This window comes from Mercenaria mercenaria, chromosome 14, assembly GCF_021730395.1.
Source record: "Mercenaria mercenaria strain notata chromosome 14, MADL_Memer_1, whole genome shotgun sequence".
NCBI lineage: Eukaryota > Metazoa > Mollusca > Bivalvia > Venerida > Veneridae > Mercenaria > Mercenaria mercenaria.
In genome coordinates this window covers 58,445,895-58,464,523 of record NC_069374.1, presented here as the reverse complement: position 1 = coordinate 58,464,523, position 18,629 = coordinate 58,445,895, and the positions used below count along the sequence as shown (strand labels likewise).

Below are 18,629 nucleotides of genomic sequence, written 5' to 3'. Positions count from 1 at the left end.
CAGATATGTATTACAATTTTTTTTAATGTTTGAAATTATATTCAATACTGAGTCTCGTTCCAAGTTCAGAATGCTTGTTTAAATATACGTCCAATTGGAAAATCTATATGGCATTTTATTCTATAACCAAAGTAATTGCTTTTTTTTTTTGCACAATTTCCAAGAGATATCAAAACAGACGCCAGATAACAATTCATAATGCACTAGAATTACAATGATGACACTGTCTGTCTACAAATGAAGATAATTTCATTACAGATGGTAATTTTGAATTATTTTCATTCAGTAATAATAATTATTCATGAAAACATCAAATCTAACGAAGACAAGTTTCTAACAGTTCGTCATGAATAGCAGCGTGGAATATATTCTAGGACTAGTTTAAAGTTGTTCCAACCTAACACCAGCTCTTCAAGAATAGAAGTATTGTGTTGGCATGAAATATATGATATAATTTATGCACGTTTATACTAGACTTTTGAATGTAGACATATCATAAACAGTCAATACTAGTTTTATTCATTAACCACACGCTTAGAAATTCACTTTAGAAACCAAGGACTCCGCAAAGCGGGATAATATATGGCAAAAGTTTTAGATCTGATAAGAAGGAAGTAAAATTTAACTAGATGCCCACGGGCAACATGTCGAGCCCGCCAGCTGTCAAAAGGACTTCGAGTTGCACATGGCACCCTGTCTCAATGAGACAAACATTTATGCCAAATAAAAAATGATTGCAAAAGTTACAATATACGTTGTTTATGGTAACAACAAAGGAAAGTAAATCTTTAAAAAATCTAAGTCCACACAAAAGTTCTTACCAGTAGAGATAGGTCAAAAACACCTCAAAATTGGATGTAACATGCATATTGTACTACAGGAAAGTGGTCTTGATTTTTTCCTACGACCAGTAACAAAATGTTACAATATAAGCTATTTATAGTAACAACAAGAGTGCAAGAATGTCACAATATACGCCCGTCACAGCAAATTTCTTTACTCTAGCACCTGTATTTGCAAATGGAATTTTAATTTTGTGGTTGTTTAGTAATAACTAAGTGTTTTGTTTTTCTAAGTCCACAAAAAAACCCCTTGCCAGGTAGAGATACCTTAAAATACACCTAAAATTGGAAAGTAACATCTATGTTGTACCACAGAAAAGTGGTCTTGGTTTTTCCCTACGGTCAATTATAAAAAAGTTACAATATAAGTTATTTATAGTAACAACTAAGGGAAGTTAATCTTAAAAAAAAAAAAAAAAAAAAATCAAAAAAAAAAAAAAATTGTAAGTCCACACAAAAATCTTTACCAGGTAGAGACTGGTCAAAATACACCTCAAAATTGGATGTAGCATGCATGTTGTACTACAGAAAAGTGGTCTCGATTTTTCCCTACGACTAGTAATGAAAAAGTTACAATATAAGCTATTTATAGTAACAACAAAGGGAAGTAATTCTAAAGAAGGGAACTGCGCATGACACTTCGTCTCATGATGGTGTATAATTGTGTCAAGTTACATCAAAATCCCTCCATGCATGAAGAAGAAATGCTTCGGACAAAGTCATTCTTGTATCTGACCTTTGGCCTCTAAGTGTGACCTTGACCTTAGACCTAGGGACCTGGTTCTTGCGCACGACACTACGTCTTGTGGTTGTGAACATTTGTGCCAAGTTATATCAAAATCCCTCTATGCATGAAGAAGAAATGCTCCGGACAAGGTTTTCATTCTTGTATCCTTTGACCTCTAAGTGTGACCTTGACCTTAGACTTAGAGACCTGGTTCTTGCGCAGGATACTCCGCCTCATGGTGGTAAACATTTGTGCCAAGTTATATCAAAATCCCTCTATGCATGAAGAAGAAATGCTCCGGACAAAGTTTTCATTCTTGTATCCTTTGACCTCTAAGTGTGACCTTGACCTTAGACCTAGGGACCTGGTTCTTGCGCACGACACTCCTTCTCATGATGATGAACAATTGTGCCAACTTTCATCAAAATCCCTCTATGCATGAAGAAGATATGCTCCGGACAAAGTCATTCTTGAATTTGACCTTTGACCTCCAAGTGTGACCTTGACCTTAGACCTAGGGACCTGGTTCTTGCGCATGACACTCCGTCTCATGATGGTGAACAACTGTGCCAAGTTTCATCAAAATCCCTTCATGCATGTAGAAGATATGCTCCGGACAAGGTCTGTGGACGCCGCCCGCCCGCCCGCCCGCCAGGGGCGTTCCCATAATACGTCCCGTTCTTCAAACGGGCGTATAAAAACGGGAAATAATTCTAGGTTATTGTACATGACTCTCCGTCTAATGATGGTGAACAATAGTGCCAAGTTACATCAAAATTCCTCCATGCATGAAAAAGAAATGCTATGGACAAAGTCATTCTTGTATCTGACATTTGACCTCTAAGTGTGACTTTGACCTTAGACCTAGGGTCCTGGTTCTTGCGCATGACACTCCGTCACATGGTTGTGAACATTTGTGCCAAGTTACATCAAAATCCCTCCATGCATAAAGAAGAAATGCTCCGGACAAAGTCATTATTGAATTTAACATTTGACCTCAAAGTGTGACCTTGACCTTTGAGATAGAAATCTGCTGTCTGCGCATGACACTCCGTCTCACTGAGGTTAACATTCATGCCAAATATAAACGAGATTGCTTCATGCATGTTAAAGATATGGTCCGGACAAACAAATCCGGACGGACGCACAGACGGACGCACTGACGCACGGACACACGTACATACACCGAACAGCCATTTGGACAACTATGTTTCCGCTTCCGCAAGCGGGCTCGACAAAAAGGAACTGTTTTGTTTGTGCGTGTTGAAGGGGTTTGTTCAATGAGGCATTGGATCGTGGCTTATTGGGATTACTATGGAACTGTAAACTAAAGGATTTCCGGATTTAATGGACGGGAGTTTAATGTGAGGTGAGAGTACGTAGATAATCTGGACTGTTGTCCTCTGCACATCGTCTCATTATGACAAATCTGTAATCCAAAGTTCAAGACATTACATTGAATAGTTTTTTAAGTTGTGCCCGAAAACAGATGTGGGATTTGATAAGACAATACCTTGAATGGTTAACAAGTTATGCTCCGTACAAGAATTGTGAGGACTTTTACCTTTAAGGTCCATTTTTACCTTTACCAACCTTGTATGTCTGCCCTGTACATTGTGTAATCATCACCACAGATAAATATGCCAAGTTCAAAGTTCAAACATTGAATGGTTAATAAGTTATGCTTCGAACAAGAAATATGACGACAGGACCGACTGGTAGAAGGATAGACACATTCGCAATCATATGATTACGTCCATTTTTCTTAAACAGGTATATATACATATTTTCATGATAACATACTGAAATTTGTGTATTAATTATTATACTCCCTCAACCAAGTTTTGAGACGTTACAAAAGTACACCTGCATAATCAGAAGCAGAAAAATCATGACAAAAAGAAAACGACGTTTTCTGTATGATATAAGAACACACATTTGAATGGCCGCATTGAATTACTTTTACTTTTACCTGGACGTGAGGAATGATGACATGGGATACTAAAAATCAATATTAAAAATTCAAGTTGGACACGGGGTGAGAGGTAAAAGTAATCATATCCTTGAAGAAATTTGGTAGCGAGTCAATCTATGAACATTAATTTTGTGAAAAATTTTGTGTGAAATTATACTGAATTTCACTTATCAGTTTCAGAGGAGTAGAGGTTATTTTGTAGTTTTTCCATTTAGCAAAATAGATAACACTAGACTAAGTTTAATTCTTAGGCAGCAAGTTTTATCACAAAACATCATGGATTGAAGGACACTGGTACAGAGCCGCTCTCAAATTATTCTGAAATCGAACAAGCGATTTGAGAGGAGAACCGTTCCCATATTTTCCATATAGCCGTATAGAAAATACAGACCCGACTCCTAGCTTTTAACACAACAGAATATACTGACACAGGATATTCCTGTGAAACCATTTTAAGAACTAAGCCGGCAGTTTCATATGACATGTATGAGAAGATATTTAACGTTTTCCATGAAGCAGCATAGGGAAAAACTTGCCCGCCCCCTTGGGCCATGTTTTTAACGTAAAAAACAACTTAAAGTATTCCATATAACCATAAGTGGCCACTATCTCTGCGCTCTTGCAGTCTCGTTTATATCGAAAAAAGGGAATTATTAAACAATTTGATATGGGTGCATTAAAGCTAAATTGTTGAGAAATTATTTTGAAATCGGGCCAGCAATTTTAAAGAAGTAGATTTTTTTTACATAACCATACAGGTAAAAATAACCACGCTCTTAGCGGCCATATTTTCATAGCGAATAGAATGACTTGAAAGAATCTAGCTGACAGTCACCAATGAATCATTTCTGTTCAGCTATAATAATTGTCAAAACGAGCTAGAAGTTTTAGAGGCGGGTAACTTCAGGAACATTGCTGTGGAATTATTTCGAAATCTGGCCAGCAGTCTCAGAGAAGAAATTTTTCAAGGTTTTCCATATAGCCGTACAGAGAAAGCTATATAAACCCTGCCTTTGTCAATTAATATTATCATTATTATTATTATATTAATTAACCTCATTATATAGCACTCTTTTCATATAATATAATATAAAATACGTTCAAAAGTGCTTTACATAAAAGCATCTATATAATGTTAAATAAAAATTGTAACTGAGCTATTGTAGAATGAATCTAAACTTACATTACGGTAATAAGGTACGTAGCGTTTTAAATTATGGGTAAGAAGATCAAAACATAAAACAAAATACAATAGCGTAAAAAATTTACTGGCCTATCAAGTACACAGGTTAGAGCAGAAAAACTGAATGATATAAAAGAATTTGGTAGAGAATCACCAAATGAACTCTTCTGTGAAATTATTTCAAAATCAGGCTGGCAATTTGTGAAAAGGAGATTTAAAAGTTTTTTTCTTTCGGTTGCCATGACAACTAGAATCCAGTAAGGATACCTAGATTTGAAGAAAACTGTACGGAAACCATCTAGGGAACACTCTGTGAATTTTGTTTAAAATGTTTTCCTGGTTTAGGAGGAAATTATAGACGACGAATGAATTGACGGACGACGTCTTCCAACGATCCTAGAAAAACATGTATATATTTGCACTTTTAAAACTACTGCAAAGTGTACATTGAAAAGAATAATGTTACTGCATTACTTTACTATCCTAAAATTTTATTGTATTTGAACAAAGCATTTTTATAAACTTGTGATCTACTGTCAGTACATCAAATATAGAATAAATATATTTTGGGGAGTTTTTGTACTGTTTAAATATACACATTTATCTCTTTTCACAAGATAAGAGTGCGTCACTGAATAAAGCACGTTATCGCTGTCACTTTTTTTTAACAGTCAATACTTAACGGATGTTTATTTTCTCTCTCACATATAACGACGTTGAGACACACGCAAATCCACGGATTGAAACAATCTTGAATGAGGTAATATCCTCCCAAACTACTTAAAACTATGTATTGCTACATTAAGCCCAAATCATATTAAGTCATGATGTATTTTGAGACATGCAAGTCAATTGGAAGACCCGCGATATCGCATGCAATTGCCTGTAAAATTGAATGTTTCAAGCGATTCAAGTCCTGACATCAGCAAATCAACCGTTCAAGTAATGACCTTGAATCACGCAGTAGAGCGATTTGTCAATCATGGACCGGGATGTTTCATTACCAAAATGTCAGGAAATGTCGTTGTGTCTTTTTGGGAAGGCATCTAAATTGGCAAATTTAGTCTGGGAGTGGGATATTAAAGACACGAGCAAATCTTTATGTCACACAAAGGAGTCTTACAAAATTACGTAAAAATTACAATATTCAATAAAACTTATATTAATCAATAAAACTTACATTTAGATGGTGGAGGCTCGTCAAATACAAAATCTGAAATGAAAGAAAAATACAAATATTAGTTCGTTGGTATTTATCCGTATCATAGAAGTCTTACAGATTTAGTCATTGACACACAAAAAACCATTCACGAAGTAATATAATATAGATTATATGACGACTTTCTCAAATTTTGGTGGTTGGTAAAGACCCCAGTTGTCCCTGTACGTTCACTTTTTAGTTGTAATAATTCTTTTCAATATATAAGGGATTGCTAAAAACTTGAAATCCACAACAAACAATCTCCTTTTGAACAATCTGGAACGTCAGCTGTACTGCTAGAAATATCACTGTTTCGGTGTAATATTCTATTTAATGAAAAGTTTCAATTTTGTCTGACATGTTACAAAATTTGAACAAACGATGGTTCTTTTATGCTACCTAGGGTATTCCTATCAATAAAAAAATAAAGCCAGCATTGATATTAAAACATTCTGGTGACGTTGATATGACATTACAAATAAAAGTACAAAAAGTGACAGAGTATTGTAGTAGTAATACGGATGTCCTATACAGGTGGAAATCTTTATTAGTGTTCGTCCCTTTTGGTTGCTGGCAACAGTGGACTAAAATGCTTGAAGGCATTAATACACTAAGAAACAACAAATATTTGTACTTAAATTTCAATAGTGACCTTGACCTTCAAGAAACATCATGTACGTGACACATTGTCTCATCATGGGGAACATCTGTGTGCAATACGAAGACATTCCATCAACGTACATAAAAGTGACCTTGACCTTTGATTGGTAAACCATGGGTCATGTCTAATCATGGGGACAATTTCTGTGTAGCAATAAAATCCTTCAATGCATATAAAAGTTATGGAGTAGAAGCAAAGTTTTACATGACCTTAAAACGTAACATTGACCTTTAACCGACAAGCATAGCTCATGTGTTAACACATTGTCTCATCATTTGTATCTAGCACTAAGATAATAAATCAATGCATATAAAAGTTATGAAGGGAAACAATTTTTACTTGACCTTCAATAGTTATCTTGACATATGACAAGCATAAGTCATGTACGTGCATAATGTACATATTGCCCTCTATTAACATACAAAGTTTTATGAACCTAGCTTGAATACTTTTTGAGTAATTGCAGGATCCAGATTTGCGAATAGAAAATCCGCGCAGTCTGGTCAGGATCCATGCTTTTCGCATTTAAAGCCAATTGCAGTTAGAAAAGGCGTTAGCGAACAGCATGGATCATGACCAGACTGCGTGGATACGCAGGCTGGTCTGGATCCATATTGGTCGCACTTGCACTATGCTGGTTTTCGTATGGTGCGGCTCAAATTACGGTAATTTTGATGTTACTGATTCTGATTGAGTTTTCTGCATGTTTAGATGTGCTTTCAAATGATGGCGCTATTTCTAAAAGATGTTTGTGCTATCCTGTGGTATCTTGAGCTGTGAGTTGGGAAGTCTACTTTGGAATGAAATATTTTTGATGTTATTACGTAAGGTGGCGTTTCCTTCGAAGCCGTATAAGTCTAGTCAAATAGACTGCAAATATGGTTCGTTTAATCTTATTACGTGATTACAGTGGGTCACGTGAGATCACTGAGGAAAATGTTTCGGCTGACAAGCTTTGTATAACAGAGTTCCGTTTGCTATTGTGCGATACGGGTGTAGCACAATACGTTAGACTCAATCAAACTGAGTTTGCCTTATTCAAATTGATTGCGATTGATGCCTCCAAAAGATCTTCTAACACATGTAAATTTTATTTACTCAGATTTAATCCTGTAAAGGTACACAATACCAATAACCATCTAAAGGAAGCTAAATTTAAACTAGATGAATTGTCCACGAAAAAGACTTTTACACGTATTGGATGAAGCTATCAGTATGGACATATAATCTCAAACACAAATTTCCTCAATCAGTTGTAAATTGTTTCCTAGGTGACCAATCATGCCATATTAGCGCTCGAATTGTCACAATTGTAGGGTAAGATATTACAGAAGATGACAGATATTGAAGACATATTTTTACAGTTTGATATAAAAGGGTCATTACAACTCTAGGTTGATCTGTCTTCGTAAAATTCACTAAAGCCGAACACATTCGAAATCAGTTTCCTGTTCCATGCATGCTAAACCCTTTTATTTTGAACCTCCGTCTAATTTTCTGGTCTTTTTTTTTTTTTAACAAATTCACTATATAGAACTAGAGCTGCTTTTTAGAAAAGCGCATGTCTCCCGCAACTGCCTAATCATCTGAATAGTTATGAGTCAACCATGCACTAATACTTGTATCACTGGCATCTGTGTACAGAGTGATTTTCGGTAATTCAAGGGCCATAATTCTGAAGTACTTGGCCGATATGGCTAGTTATCGAACTTGGACGAGGACTTATTGGCAAACACATTTTGTTCAAGTCTAGTGCAGTTCTTCGACTTAGAGTGCGGACAAGTGTGTACTGAGCGATTTTCGGTAATGCAAGGGCCAAAATTCCAAAGTGCCTACTAGTAGGCCGATTTTGATTGGTTTAACGTCGCACCGACACAATTAAATGTCATATATTGATGGTGGAGAAAGAACATAGGTGCCCCTTCGTGCATTATTGCATCACAGGCGGGCATCTGCGTACAACCACATAACACTCTCATTTCTTTAATGTATTCGTCTTGATTTACATATCCTATAGAATGTTACCTAATTCATCCTAAAATATGCTATTTTACACAACCGAGTGAAACATTGTCCCACTGATGTTCGTTAGTGTACAATTCCATTTCCTTTTTTCTATGTTCTTTTGTCACTAGATTCAAGACAAAATGGAAATCCATTTCCGTCAAGAGATATCTGTTAATCAAATATCACATCCTATTAGCATTCCTTATTTGCAGTTGAATAATATGTCCACAAAATGTAATGTAAGGCTCCCTATCTTAGTATAGTAATGTTAATGTGGCATCTGATTTTGATCTGTAAGTGTTCCTTTTTAAGTTGCGGCATTCTCTTCTGTTAGTACATGTATTATATTGTGAAATGTTTCATCGCAGACAGAGACTATCTAGGATAGTGGTTTATAGATTGTAAACTGAGAATGTATAAAACTTATTAAGTATAACTTTGTTAAAACATGTGCTTTGTAAACTAAGGCCAGATAATCTTTGTAAACTGAGAACATATAAACTAAAAGTATAACTTTGTTATTTTTGTAAAACTTTGTTCACATTAAACTTTAAGTATAACTTTGTTATTACTTTGTAAATTGAGAACATAACATCTTTGTGAATTGAGAACATATAAACTTAAAGTAAAACTTTGCTATTACTTTGTAAATTGAGAACATAACATCTTTGTGAATTGAGAACATATAAACTTTAAGTATAACTTTGCTATTACTTTGTAAATTGAGAACATAACATCTTTGTGAATTGAGAACATATAAACGTTATGTATAACTTTGTTATTACTTTGTAAACTGAGAACAGAAAATATTTGTAAAGTGAGAACATATAAACTTTAAGTATACATTTGTTATTATTTTGTAAACTTTGTTAACATTTAAACTTTGTTATTACTTTGTAAACTGAGAATATTTAAAGTTTAACAATAACTTTGTTTTTACTTTGTAAACTGAGAACATAAAATCCTATAGAACTACTTTGTAAACCCGTACCCATAAATAAATGCTTCGGCGTAACTTGTTCTATCTCCTTCTCACGAAATGGTATCGAAGTAACCATTTAAACCAAAAGGCAGAAGTAAAAGAATCTTTCTGATGAGGACCAACAATAAGAAGTTCGAGTTGACAGTTAAAAGCAAACGTACCTGCCAAAGCATATTAAGAAGCGGAAAAGAATGCAGCTCTAAAAGAGTTGGACTGAGAATTATGGGAACTAACAAATTATAAACGTAGGCTTTTGGGGTAACCATGTAAAACAGTTTCTTAGTAGATAGACATAATCACCACGTAGACGCAAAAAATAGATGAATCCTTGGGGAAAAAAGTTATGTTAATTTATTTAGAATATATCTAGCAAAGAATAAAAACTTTACTCGTTTAGGAACCAGTGGCACAAATAGAGTCGGAAACGAGATAGAATAATCTGTAACTGGCAAACAAGACAGAGAATGTAGGTGCAGAAAATGTGTTTCATGAGCGTGATGAAATAAAATACAATTAAGCAGTATATGTCTTACATATGGAACAAAATATGAGCCGCGCCATGAGAAAATCAACATAGTGGGTATGCGACCAGCATGGATCCAGACCAGCCTGCGCATCCGCGCAGTCTGGTCAGGCTCTATGCTGTTCGCTTTTAAAGCCTATTGGAATTGGAGAAACTATTAGCGAACAGCATGGATCCTGACCAGACTGCGCGGATGCGCAGGCTGGTCTGGATCCTTGGTGGTCGCAAAGCCACTATGTTGGTTTTCTCATGGCACGGCTCATATGTATTAGACACTGCATGTCTTAGTAAATGAAGTGAAACAAACTTGGATGTTCCCTCTTTACTTTTCATAGCACATTTCGTCATGTGCACTATACTATTCCCTTTATGGTATTTTAGTAGATATCGAACGAATCATTACATGATGCATGGATGAATACATTATTCAATAAAAGGGTTGTTAAACTGTTAAAATGAACTTCAGTAAATTTTTTATCTTTGATAGGAGAGAAAGATGAATTGGAGATACTATGTCGGAACGAGAAAACAATCGGAACGAGATAACGAAAAGAAACAAAATACTTGATCGTCCCTATTTTTGCATCAAATACTGTATTAAGTGTACCACATTTCAGGAGAAAAATGCCTTTATACACACTTGGTTCCTAGGATTTTGATCCGCTTTGTGTGATGCAAGAACATGTGCTAAATTGAGCCGCACCACTAGAAAACCAACACAGTGCATTTGCGACCAGAACTGCATCCGCGCAGTCTGGTCAGGATCCATGCTGTTCGCTTACAGTTTCTCTATTTCCAACAGGCTTTGAAAGCGAACAGCATGGATCCTGACCAGACTGTGAGGGTGCGCAGGCCGGTCTAAATCCATGCTGGTCGCAAATGCGCTATGTTGGTTTTCTCATGATGCGGCTCAATTAATTATTCAGGAAACGATCTCTAAATTGTTGAAACAAAGTTCAATAAAGTGAATCAGCTGTCACTTTACAGATTAATAATCAATATTGCAAGCTCTTAAATCAGATAAGGCCACAAGATTTCAGTACTCCACTGAACTTTTCCAGCAAAAATTAGACTGAAAGATTCAAATGAACAGTGAATTAATATTTAGCTTTAATACAATCAATGATCAGGCGAAATAACAGAATTCAGTAGAGTAGTTGAATTCAAATGTTTCACGTACTGGTCGATCTCCATCTTCTGATTATATCTGAGAGGTCTGCATAATTGCTTATAAGCCAAGGTACAAACTATTTACGCAAAAACAAAGACCTGCTAAAATGTACGATTAGTCAAGTATTCTTAAAATGTAAACAATGTAATTTGTGTAAAGGGATATACAGGCAAAATTATGGAAACGTTAAAGTCCTTATGTTTATATAAAAACAATATTACTGTCTCTTTTAACTGGTTTACTTACTTGGAAATAGATTGTTCTTTGCATTGATAAAGAGAATGCGCTCTTTGTTACTATTTTGCCACCCTGACCTCGCATGCAACGCCCTAACATTGCTGTTACCTTTACTTTAATGTTTTACTTACTATATGTTATCACGGGACAAAGTAAGATGTGAGCCGTGCCATAGGAAAACCAACATAGTGGGTTTGCGACCAGCATGGATCCAGACCAGCCTGCGCATCCGCGCAGTCTGGTCAGGATCCATGCGCTTCGCTTTCAAAACCTATAGCAATTAGAGAACCTATTAGCGAACAGCATGGATCCTGACCAGACTACGCGGATGCGCAGGCTGGTCTGGATCCATGCTGGTCGCAAAGCCACTATGTTTGTTTTCTCATGGTACGGCTCATGTCATGTTTTTAGGTGTACGATTTGTCATATGTTTTCGCAACAGACCATTCTGATCATTCCTCTCCCCAAACTGCATTTACACCTTATTTATTCTGCAAGATATTGACAACACGAAATGTCTCTTCAATAACGTTGCAGATCTAAACACATCCGGTTACAGTTTTTTTCTTCAATGATAACTTGTTTTACGACATCATGTGACAAGCTATATTTAAAACCTGTAACCGGTTTTCATTCGTTTTTGTCTCCATTGACGAAACAATTATTTTCCGATTCTGAACTGATACAAAGTGCTATTTTATGTTGATCACGTGTCAGATGCCAGCAAATAATTTAGATTCTGTTTACTTGGTTCGTTAAAATCGTGTAAATCATATCAGTTATTGGAAAATTGCGAATACGTATTTTTTTCTGTATTGTACTTGGTGGATTTTTGGTGCAACCACTCTACAATATTTTTCCGTTACAGCATCTTTTTGTTGCGGGCCTACTGTGCGTATGCTGTATGTCAACACGCTCCATATCAAAAGACAGGTGATGTAAAAAAATAAAATATCAATGGAACTAAAATAGATATTAAAATTGGGATAGGGTCTTTTATGTTTTTAATAGGCTGATAGTCATTTAGTTTAAACATATTTATTCCCAAGAGTACATAACATAGATTTGTATATTTACAACAACAAGTTAACATGATACTAAGGAAAGGATAAGAATGAAAGACATGTCTTATAGAATTCTTCTCCTTAAATAGTCATTTAATGTTTAGAGTAAACCTCTAGTACGCGCAAAATGCAAATGACGAGAACTCCTTTTGTTGTCATAAATTGTACTCACGGAATGACGTACATTAATGTTTATATTTTGATTTCAAAATGTCAAAACTTTCTTCTATTCCTGAAGCAAAATTCTTCTGCTCTATATTATCATTTTATATACATGTAACTTGTACTTATATAGTAGTTTTACATTTTAGCATTTATAACTTAAAAGTATTATAAAAATGATACGAAATTGTTCTTAAACCTGAGTAAAACTGAAAAAAATATCGTCGCAAAAGAACTTTTAAACGCAACGAGATACATGAAATTTACGTCACAAATGAGATCATACACCCGATATGAAATTTGAACGTCAATATCGAAAAATATGGACGTTTTAGGTTCCATTGAAACTTACCCCATGGAGTTTATAAATCAGTATGTCATAATTTTCCACATTCTAGCATTAAACTGCTGTTATTGTCACATTTCGGGGGTGTTTTAACAGGAGAGAAAACGTGTGTAAACAGAGAGATTCTCGCGCTCACGTGCTGTTATAACACCTTTTTATATATGTGAGTTCCGTGGCAAAACATAAACGTCATTCGGCCCCAAAACGGATAATTCAAAACAAAATGACGTCAACGTAAAAAACAACTCAGACATTCCCGCGCATTTCATGGAAATTTAATGACGTTGAGGTAGGATGTATTCATTTATTAATATTTTTTCCGCGTTTTATGCTAGAATAGCGTTAGCGCATGTTCATTTCATGTTATAACTCCTGCAGAATCCCTTGGGATACGTTGGTACCCTCGCCCTACGGGCTCGGGCACCAACCAATCCCTCGGGATTCTGCAGACGTTATAACACGAAAAAACATGCGTTATCCCTATATTGACGTTCAAATTTCATATCGGGGGCGTGACGTCCTATGTTACGTCAAATCATTCATGTTTTACGCGTTAAAAAGCTCTTAACGACGATATTTTCATTTTTACTCAATCTAAAGAACAAATCTATACGATTTATATAATAATCGTAAATGTGTGTATGTTATACAACGATTAGTAGATTTGCATCTCGTTCTTTCGCGGAATGATATTGCGCTCCTAAAATCGCGCAATACTTCCGCTGCAGAACTCGTACACATTTCTCGATACAATTCTAATAACCTATTACTACTACACTACAATCAGTTCATTAATAAATAATCAGTCTATGTCTTAAAAGGAACATTCAAGAAATCGTTTATGCATTCCTTACATGGCTGAGTTTTTTAATGTTCCAAACAAAAGACAAGCAAAACAAGATACTGTAAGGCAACTTTCTTGAATACGTAGGTTATAATGAGTGTTGAGATTCAAGGAAAATGAAATATAAAGTCTATGTTGTAGGAAGCGATAAAAAATAAAATCGGGATGCTATTGAATGAAAAGGAGGCAAGATCATCAAGACTGAATATCACCCCCACCCCCACGTCCTTCCGTAAAATGAGCCGTGCCATGAGAAAACAAACATAGTGGGTTTGCGACCAGCATGGATCCAGACCAGCCTGCGCATCTGCGCAGTCTGGTCAGGATCCATACTGTTCGCTAACAGTTTCTCCAATTCCAAGAGGCTTTAAAAGCGAACAGCATGGATCCAGACTACGCGGATGCGCAGGCTGGTCTGGATCCATGCTGGTCGCAAACCCACTATGTTGGTTTTCCCATGGCACGACTCAAATACTTCATTAATTGTAGTTTAGTGCATTTTCTCAGTAAAACAAAATTTGGTCTATTTCCTATCTTGGTCTTTAATCAATTTCATGTTAATCTTTATGTGAAGCAAGAACGCGGGGTGAATTAATTATTCATGAAACGATCACTAAACTGTTAAAACAAACCTCAATAATGTAAATCAGCTGTCACTTAAAAGATTAATAATAAATGTTGCCTGCTCTTAAATCAAATTAATGCCACCGGATTTCAACATCTAATCGAACTTTTAAAGTAGAAAGAGATTAAACGAACAGTCATTTAGTGTTTTGTTTGGAAAGAATGATAATATAAAAGAGTACGCTTCTAGTATCGAATGCCCTGATAAATTTGATAACACAAATTATAATAAGCGACTCGTTACAGAAATAAAAAAACATCCTAGACAATTCATTCTGAACTTATAATAGACTGGTTGAGCTTCCAATATATCTACAAGTAGTCATACACGTTGAAATTGTATATACACATTTAGCTCTGATCAATTACATGATTAGTCGGAAATCCCTTTATACAGGTGAAAATAATCGACATTTCATAGAATTTCAGAAATGTATTTTGCGAGTTCCCTGCTGCGTTCGCAAAATTTCAATATTCTTTATTTTGATAGTGCATGTGCTTGCTCAGGTACCTGTTTGTACCCTAACCTAAGTTTGAACAGATTCGACACCAACGTAGACGATATATGCATTGTTTATGACTTAAGTGTTCTAATATTTACTTTGAATGTTGATATTCCGACTACTGAACAGAGAAGATTAATAAATCAGTTTTCCAAAAACTGCCATACTTTAGAGAGCTTTTTTACAGTCCGTTTTAAGACTCTTGCCATTTTCAGATTTCTCTATGAACTATAGTCACTATTTTCTCATTCCTTACTATCTGAAATGTCTGTTTTATTTCCTTCCATATCTTTGAAACTGTGAGCATTTCCGGTGACAATTACGTCTTTAACAAGTCTAGAATCATAGGTACATTTAGCCTTGTATGTTGTAAGGCGGTCGTAAGAAGGAAACAATTATTTCCTAAAGTAGGCTATTTCATGTTAATCACGTGTCAGTTATCAGTAAATGATTTTAAGCTGTGTTTATATCGTTCGCACGAACCTGTGAAAGTTATATCCGATTAGAAAATACTGTTCTAAATAAAACGATATCGCCTCTTTCCCGATGAGTATATGTCGAATTACTAAAGCTTAAATCAGATCTTTATTACCACCGCCCGCTTATAGGTTAAAGGTCAGTAAATCAAATCCTTCTTTGTTTCATATAAAAAACGACAACTTCAGGTCCTCTTTATGTATCTTTAGAGAACATCACTTTTTCCTACACCTATTTTTCATGAAAGTTCTATCCAAAATAAACGAAAAAATGAAAAGAAAATAGGGGGTTGAATAGTTCCTAGTGAAATGCCAGTCAGTTGTGGTCTGCTATCCTAAAAATGGCGCATATTTGCTCTCGTCCGCGCAATAAACACCTACTTCTGGTTTCGATCTGCAAAACTTGCCATGTGGGGTGTATGAACATGAAAACCGTCTCATTTCATGCAGAATGTATTCTAGCAGTGAAAAAGTTTGATTAAAGCACTCGTTCTACACGAATTTGCGCAAAAATGGGATAACTAGGATCTATTTATTATGGACTTCTTTCGACCACGGAAGCACATTTTCGACCGAATTACTGACCTTATTCCTTATAGGAGAGCGCAGATCTAGGGATCGCGAGGCCGTGAATTCGATTTCCGGGCGAGGTGTATGTTCTCCGTGGCGACTGATAACAAACATTGCCCCTGAAATCATTCGTCCTCCATCTCTGATTCATGTGTTTCTTGCTAAGAACAAGTTAGTAAACTTGAAAGGTCCACTCCCCGCCGTTATACTTATTTAATAACTCCGTTTAGTTTCGATAGAACCTGAAACGTCAATATTTTTCCATATTGACTTTCTTTCATGTCGGGTGTGTGACGTCATTTGCGAAGTCAATTTTATGTATGTCGTCCATGCTGTTCGCTAACGGTTTCTCTAATTGCAATAGGCTTGAAAGTGAACAGCATGGATCCTGACCAGACTGCGCGGTCGCAAATGCACTATGTTGGTTTTCTCATGGTGCGGCTCAAATATGATATTCATGTCTCGTTCAATAATGTCAAATGTTCACTACGGTCAGTTCATAACTAAATAACTGGACAATGCTTAAAAAAAACAAAGTACAAATGAACATTCATCTGGATTTGCTAAAACTATCAATTTATTCTTTAAATAGGACAAAACACTTGATTTTATAATGCTCTCGAAAATAATCCAGAGACTGTACGGCAACTTGCATGGGTAATTATGTTATTATAAACCATTATGTTAAATTACCGATGGAAATAACAGGGAATTGATAAAAAATTATCGCTCTCATCGAAATTGTCTTGGAGTGAGGAAACAACAACTTTGTGGTGATCAACGTTTCCTCCTGCCTTTCTTTCATAATGTTTGCATACAGACATGGTGAATATATAACGAAGGTTCTCATGCAGAATGTTTTTTATTTATAAAGTTAAATATGTAAAAAACAGCTCTTGTTTTTTCAGTACCGAACGATCTGCTTCATGTAGTATAACACTTGAATAATGTCTACATAATAACAGAAAATATTTTATTAAAATCGAAATTACCCACCCACCCCCACCCCCACTCCCCCTAAAAAAATAAAAAATAAAAATAAAAATAAAAAAATAAAAAATAAAAATACACTCCAAAAACATTAAGTCTTAGAGTATTAATCTTATTTATGGAAGCCCTCGCTTCGACTGAATGAACTTTTTTTAGGTCGGGGTTTTTAGGTCGATGATTGATTATATCGACCTCTCTAAAAGGAAAAAGAGTAATTTATTTTTACCATTATGAATAAAAATGATAATATACTAGCCCATTGTCATAAATTGAACTTCGTAAATATGCATGCGGGTTTTGGAAGCAACTACTTTATTTCAGGGTCCTTAAAGTAACTTACTAGTAACTGACTGATTACTTTTAAGTGAGTTCTGGCAATTGCATTAAGAAAGAGGATAAAACTAACATTTTTGCTATTTAATCGAAATATGATATTTTCAAGTTTTGCAACTTTAGGCTTATTAATACTCAGGCTCTAAATAAAATGGAAACTTCCAAAATACGCTTAATCATATAGATGTAAAATACACTTTATAAATATCAACTTCTTACTACGTCTTTAGATGAAGCGTTTATTATATCTTAAGAAGTTACTTCATGTGAAAATGAATAATGAAAGACAGACTACTGCAATGAGTTAATCTAAAAGAGAAGGCTCACTTTTGCCCCAAAATGGCCTAAAAATTGAAAGTCTCAAAATGGAGTGGAGAAGAAGTTTTTTCTTCGTCAAGAAGTATTGTTTTATCAAGCTGCATGAGATATCTTACACTTTATTCATTATCACAGAAAATATCTGACGTAAAAACTTTTAACATTTAAGGGTATGCCTTGGGAAACCTTCAATTTTTAACTAACTTTCGGAAAGAATCTGAAATTTTCAATATGAGCACAGCTGTCGACCACAATTAAAATGACCATAAATTCTTTGAAAGAAGCTTGGCCTATGGTCAAAATATTTTTGTCGTCTTTGAGTGTGCCTAGGTGACCTTAATACGGCAAAACTGCTCATATTTCTTTTCAAATGTCAGTGATTTCAGAAATATTCAGTAACATGTTTTGATCAAAATTATAAATTTGTTTCTAAAACAACTGAATTCGCTGTACAAACCGAATGTTGTTTTTTCTAAATATAACAATTGTTTTTTAAAAAAAAATCCAAATTGCGTATACAGAGGCCATAAAATGCTTAAGTGAACTATGTTCTTAATATCACTTTTAAACTTTGTTGTACAACTCAAATATATATAAGACAGATCATATTTCTTTCATTTGCCGAAAACATCGGGCTGTTAAACCGGATTTTCCGACGTATTTACCTTTCATACATGTACTGCATTCCACAGTCTATTAACTATCAGTTTGGGTAAACATCGGTACGAGGTCAATTTTATATTTTAGTATTCGAGGTATACATGTAGAACATTTAACAGTTACGAACTGGTTATCAACAAAAAAGATACACCTAGCTACGTATATTGTGGATTAAGTTAAATATATCTTTAACATGGGAGAAAAGAAAACAAGAAGTTTTACCATCAAAA

The 18,629-nt window shown here is 35.2% G+C and overlaps 1 protein-coding gene across 9 annotated transcripts in view; it reads right to left on the bottom strand.

Annotated features, from left to right (window-relative positions):
- The window catches only part of LOC123527870 (agrin-like), a 336,920-nt gene that overhangs the window by 169,833 nt on the left and 148,458 nt on the right, over positions 1-18,629 (bottom strand). For all 9 annotated transcript variants that reach the window (XM_053523608.1, XM_053523610.1, XM_053523611.1 and 6 more), the window contains exon 2: positions 5,908-5,940. In XM_053523608.1, the coding sequence (XP_053379583.1) occupies positions 5,908-5,940 (33 nt within the window). The remainder of the gene's footprint in view (positions 1-5,907; positions 5,941-18,629) is intronic.